We start from the raw sequence: 5835 nt of genomic DNA, 5'->3' as shown, positions 1-5835 counted from the left end.
CATATGTACAATTCCTCAACGTGTGAAATTAATAATTAATGGCTTTTATTTTTAACAACACACTTTTAATTTTCTTTTATAGTCTTAACTATTTCGTATTTAACTCGATGACTTAACACGAATGTGCTCATCAGATGCATGGAGGTTTCGTTTATATTTCATCTACTTAACATCAGTTTGTCGTTTCTAACAATCACCGAGAAAAGCGTTCGTCTTTTCTAACGAACAATGTGTGAATACGTGTATGAGATAAAATATATGGTAAGGAAGTATTATCTACTCAGAGCCAAGTTGGTCAAGTTGGATCCATGACACATGATAATATTTGTTATACCTAGTATATGAAAATATTCTATGCCTAGTGGGCCATATATATAATAATGAAAATTGAGCAACACTTTTCGGTCTTCACTCGGTCACAGTGGCCTATATAAAGGAAGAGGGACATGTTCATGCATCTCAACATAAATTAGTTAAGGTAAATCTCTCTCTTGTTCACTGTATTATTGTCATGGCGGAAACAACATCATTTGTTGCCCAACAACACTACCCTTCCGAACCTAAATTGAATGTTGCCCCACTTTACTTCAATGCTTCTTCTCAGGAAGCAGAGGTAGATCATCGCCATGCTTATCTTTATTCAGCCTCTGAAGATGAAATACCCACAGTTGATTACTTGCTATTATTCTCTGATGACCCAGTTCAACGGTTTCTTGCCCTTGAAAACCTACGTCAAGCATGCCAGGAATATGGCTTCTTCTATGTAAACTCTCTTCATCTCTTGTATACTTATATATATATATATATATATATATATATATATATATATATATATATATATACCTTGCATGGCTGCTTTTCTCTTTTAAAATAATTATAAGATTAAATATATTTTTAGTTATTGAACTTTTATCCATTTTTTTACTTTTAGTTTACAAACAATTTTTTTAGCAGTTTTAGCCCCTAAATTTTTTGTTGATTTTCACTTTTACTCCAATAACTTTTTCTCTCCTTATAACATTTTTAGTCTCTGACATGAAGATTTTTTGATCATGGAAAATAATTTAGGGACTCAAATCAAATAAAATTCGTTTCAGGACTAAAATTGAAAAATGACAAATAATATTCATGAACTAAAAAATATATTCAATCTATTATTATAATAATGAGAAGTATATAATTCTCTCCTAGTAGTGTTTATGAGACTGGTTGAGATGAATTTACTTATGTCTTTACTTAAATCAGTCCTTAAAATACATCTAAAAAAATATTTTAAACAAGGTTGAGATGAGTTAAAGTATAACTTTAACGTGTCCTTAAAATAATTCTCTTGAATTAATTTTTTAAACTTAAACCAGTCAAAGTCCGATCAGGCCAGACCGGGTTGGTGGGAAGGGCCGGATCATGAATACCCTATTTTTTCCCACCCAATTTGCCTATTTTAGAGATAAAGTATAGTACTTTTAATTGTGACTACATTCTCTTTAAGATAAACTTTAATCTTTAGTTAAAAAACACAAGTAATAAACCATTTGTGTTAATTAACAACTTTCGATTATACCTCAAGTATTAACATATAACATGTTTTAATATATATATTTATGATCATTGCTTCGTATGCATGCAGCTGGTAAACCATAACATTCCAGGTGAAGTGTTGGACAGTGTTCTAAAGGGATTTTCTGGTTTCTGTGATCCAAAAACAATAGATGAGAGAAAGGTTTTCGGAAAAAGTGGCCCATCGGATAAAATTCGATGGGATCTAAACTCCTCTGCTGGGGAAAATAGGGAGTATCTCAAGGTCGTCGCACATCCCCAGTTCCATTCTCCTTCGAATCCATCAAGTCTTAGGTATACACATATGAATGATATTTATTTTCTGATCTAGTTTATTATAAAATTAATTTGGCTCATATATATTTATTGTGATGTGTTTGGCGCGTGATTCATTTTATCATGGTTATTTCTTTAATCAGAAAAAATATAGAAGAATATCACAAAGCCATGAGGATGATGGTAGTAGGACTAGCAAGAGCAGTGTCCAAAACCCTAGGGTTTGAAGAAGACTACATAGAGAAGGAATTCAACCTGAAGTCAGGGTTTGATGTAATGGCCTTGAACCTTTATCCACCCAATTCTAGGTCCAAGGGGGCTATTGGCATCCCTGAACACACTGACCCTGGCTTTGTGATTACACTCGTGCAAGATGTAGATGGTGGACTCCAAATCCTATCCCACCAAGGAAAGTGGATTAATGTTCATATTCCTCATCATGCCATACTCATCCAACTTGGTGATCATCTTGAGGTGCCTCAATTTAATTCAATTTAAGATAAAATTTAGATACAATTTCGAAATATTGTTGGTCCAATTTTTTAATTAGAGTTGGAACTTAGATAGCGAGATGAAACCTCAACTTTAAACAACATCAACACCAACATGAAATTCTAAATCTAATTAAACAATACTTAAGTTTTGTCCTTAATTTAACTCCATATCCTGTGATTTATTAATTTTTGGTTACTTGAACAAATTTAATTTACACCGTTCGGTTAACAATTTTTTTTTTCTTCAACCTTCACTTAGATCTTAACCAATGGAAAGTACAAGAGTCACATCCATCGAGTTATTGTGAAGAATAACGAGGTGCAAAGGATATCTGTTGTCACCCTTCATGGACCTGCGTTGGACAAATTTATAAGCCCGAGCACAGAGTTTGTTGATAGAGAAAACCAGCAAAAATACCAAGGAATGACCTACAAAGAATCCTTGGAAGCAAATGGTGGCGATGAGATCGATGTGCAATCATCACTTGAAAAGCTTAGACTTGTGTGATGCTTAAATTAGGAAAGGAGGAAAAAAGAAAGGTGGATACGGATTACCATGCAGTGAGAAAGAAAAAAAAATATTGTTATGATGAGTGATATACTATATGATTGAAAGATAGATAAAATGAAATAATAAACATTTTATGTATGAGAGTATCCGCCTATCATTATTCATTAATAAATAGGGACTCACTTTCTAACACATGTTATGCCGTCAATAAAATATCACGTAGTACTTGATATATTACCGGTACTCTACAAAAATAAAAAAAATAAAAATTGTATCACTAGTATAAAAGGGATAATTTACGTATATTATATTAAGCTTTTTATGTCAAAAAAAACTCTGACGTTAATGCGAGAGACATAAATTTACGTTGGTTGTGATAGCCGACGTAAATTTACGTCGGACATTATCAAGACTCGAAGTAAAAAAATTGTAAAAAAAAAAACATAACGAATGCAAGCAGAACGGGCCGTTCTACTTGGAGAACGGGCTATTCTGCTTGGAGAACGGGCCGTTCTGCTTGGAGAACAAGTCGTTCCACATGATAATAACTAATATATTAACAAAAGGATGATCCACCCAAACGCGAAGAAAAGGATAATATTAACTAATATATTAATAGATCAATATATACATTTATTTTCAACAAATTAGCTAATATATTAAGAAAGGATTTTCCAAATTAACCTCGAACGCGAGCCCAATGCAATCGGTCAAAAACTCAAGAACCACCCAAACGCTCAAACGTACACTCAGATGCAATACACTCAAACGAAATATTGACTCAGAAGACTCGTTTTGCATATATACTCAGGATATATATAATTCAAAGCTCTTAGGGCACGGGGGAAAAAGAAGTGGCGTGGGGGAAATTTGTAGATATTTTACGTCGGACCTCATAAGGGCTGACATAAATTGAAAAATCTACGTCGGACACAAGCTATATCCGATGTAGATTTTCAAATTTACGTCGGCTCCTATGAGATCCGACGTAAAAAACTTTATTATAATTTAAAAAATGCCACCGCATTTTTTTAATGTTAGACTTTTCTTTGTCCGACAAGAATAGAGTGACGTAAATTCCATATTTTGTACTAGTGTATGATAATATTTTAACTTGTTTCTTACACTAGTTAAAATATATATATATATATATATATATATGTACTATCCGTACTGCGAAGCCGAGCTCCGAACTCGGCACCATAGCGCATGACGACCTCGGACACGCGCTGTGTGACGTCAGCTCGTCATCCTAATCAGATCATAACTGATCTCGGGCCCAAGGCCCAACACAACCCTAATTCACACCAAGGTACGTGCATTATTTATACGAGACTCACACTCATACAAACCCTAACTTTAGCATCAGAGTCTCTTTTACAGGTACCACCCCCATCTTGGAGCATCAAGTGTACCAGCGAAGGAGGCTCACCAATCTTACTCGGAGGATCAGCTCTACAGCAGATTTCCGGTAAGAACATTTGGCGCCCACCGTGGGGCCGATCAAGACAGCTCTTAATTATCGGCCACGCTTATGGTATTCACCAGAAGCCATAGCAGACGCGCAACAGACGACGCAAATCACTCAACTACCATGGACAACGAAGCCACATTGAGGAGACTAATTGACCAGGTCGAACAGATGCGGCAGCAACACGACGCCGATCTGCGAAACATGCGTGCCCAGCACGAAACCGACCTAGCGGCGATGCGGACCTCCAATGAAGCTGATCTAGTGGCGCTACGCGCTGAAAACGAGCGGATTCGCGCCCAGCTCCCTCGGCGCCCCTCTGATCATCCTCCTGAGGCGAGCAACCTCCACGAGGAAGAAGGGCACTCGGTTTCTCAACCCCGAACTGCGACTAGGGCACCGACTCCACGACCTGCCGCGCACCGGTCTCATGTTCCGACGAACAAGTCGGTCCATGAAGTCAGCAAAAGCCCTAACTCATGTCATAGGGGGTCAAGCAACCTTCCGCCATCATCCCTTTGTGGATGGCATCATGGAGACACCACTCCCTCAGGGTTGGAAGCCTCTCCACCTCGATCGCTATGATGGCACGATGGACCCCGACGAGCACATCGACCTATATACGACACAGGTAAACCTCTACACTAACAATGATGATATATTTGTAGGGTTTTTCCGACCTCGCTCAAAGGGGCCGCGCTCAACTGGTACACCCAGCTACCTGCCGAGTCAATTGACAGCTTCGGCACCCTGGTCAGACGGTTCACAGCACAATATGCGACGAGCCGACCTCATCACATAACATCAGTTGCCCTGGCCAGTCTCAGACAGAGTGACGACGAGCCACTCCAGACGTTCATGGAACGATTCACCGCCATCTCAGTAAAGATCCGAAATTTGAATCCCGAGGTCGCACTACACTCCATGCTCATGGCGTTGAAGCGAGGACCTTTTGTCGATAGTCTTTGCCGACGACCTCCTCTCGACATGGCGAGCTCCGAGCTCGCGCTGCTGGGTACATCCAGATGGAGGAGCATGCCGAGTTCCGCAAGGCAATTCGCGACAAACCACAAGGAAAGCAAGACCAAGGTCAGGCCACGAACATTTAAAGTTGGCGACCGTGTTTGGCGATTACGGGGAGAAGCAAGAACAGACCCCTCCAAAGGAAAATTTGGAACTTGAAATTCCACCCACCTCAAATTTTATTTCTCTTAACTTGTAAATTCAGGTGATGTACTCTTTTTTCCTCCTCAGCCTTTTTTCCCACTAAAGAGAAGGGTTTTTGGCCAAGGAAGGTTTTAACGAGGCACACCTTAGAAATAAATCAACAAAGCAACTCCATTCCCATATATTTTCGGTATTGGCACATTAACCATGACGACTTGCCAAGGTCGAGTCCGAACCTTGAGACTACATTTTCTTAATCAAGGTCGAGTTCGAACCTTGATATGCCAAGGTCAAGTCCGAACCTTGAGATCATATTTTCTCAACCAAGGTCGAATTCGAACCTTGTTATGCCAAGGTCG

At 38.7% G+C, this 5835-nt stretch overlaps 1 protein-coding gene across 1 annotated transcript; it reads left to right on the top strand.

Moving 5' to 3' along the window:
* The first annotated feature begins 453 nt into the window (after positions 1 to 453).
* Positions 454 to 3032, top strand: LOC109806659 (2-oxoglutarate-dependent dioxygenase 19). The gene is made up of 4 exons (XM_020369131.3): positions 454 to 763; positions 1628 to 1851; positions 1977 to 2307; positions 2587 to 3032. Exons 1-4 carry the CDS (start codon positions 512 to 514, stop codon positions 2833 to 2835), a joined length of 1056 nt encoding a protein of 351 aa, XP_020224720.1. The 5' UTR covers positions 454 to 511; the 3' UTR covers positions 2836 to 3032.
* The last annotated feature ends 2803 nt before the right edge of the window (positions 3033 to 5835 follow it).

The sequence above is a fragment of the Cajanus cajan genome, chromosome 9 (assembly GCF_000230855.2).
Source record: "Cajanus cajan strain Asha chromosome 9, NIPB_CcT2T_4, whole genome shotgun sequence".
Lineage (NCBI taxonomy): Eukaryota > Viridiplantae > Streptophyta > Magnoliopsida > Fabales > Fabaceae > Cajanus > Cajanus cajan.
Note: the sequence above shows the minus strand (reverse complement) of the source record. Positions and strands in the feature narration are given on the sequence as shown.

What these genes read in the sequence shown, in the direction of transcription:
- LOC109806659 (XM_020369131.3), top strand. Translation starts at nt 512, where the DNA reads ATGGCGGAAACAACATCATTTGTTGCCCAACAACACTACCCTTCCGAA. An exon ending in TCGAATCCATCAAGTCTTAG is followed by an intron (nt 1,852 to 1,976) that starts GTATACACATAT and finishes TTCTTTAATCAG; the next exon opens with AAAAAATATAGAAGAATATC. An exon ending in AACTTGGTGATCATCTTGAG is followed by an intron (nt 2,308 to 2,586) that starts GTGCCTCAATTT and finishes ACCTTCACTTAG; the next exon opens with ATCTTAACCAATGGAAAGTA.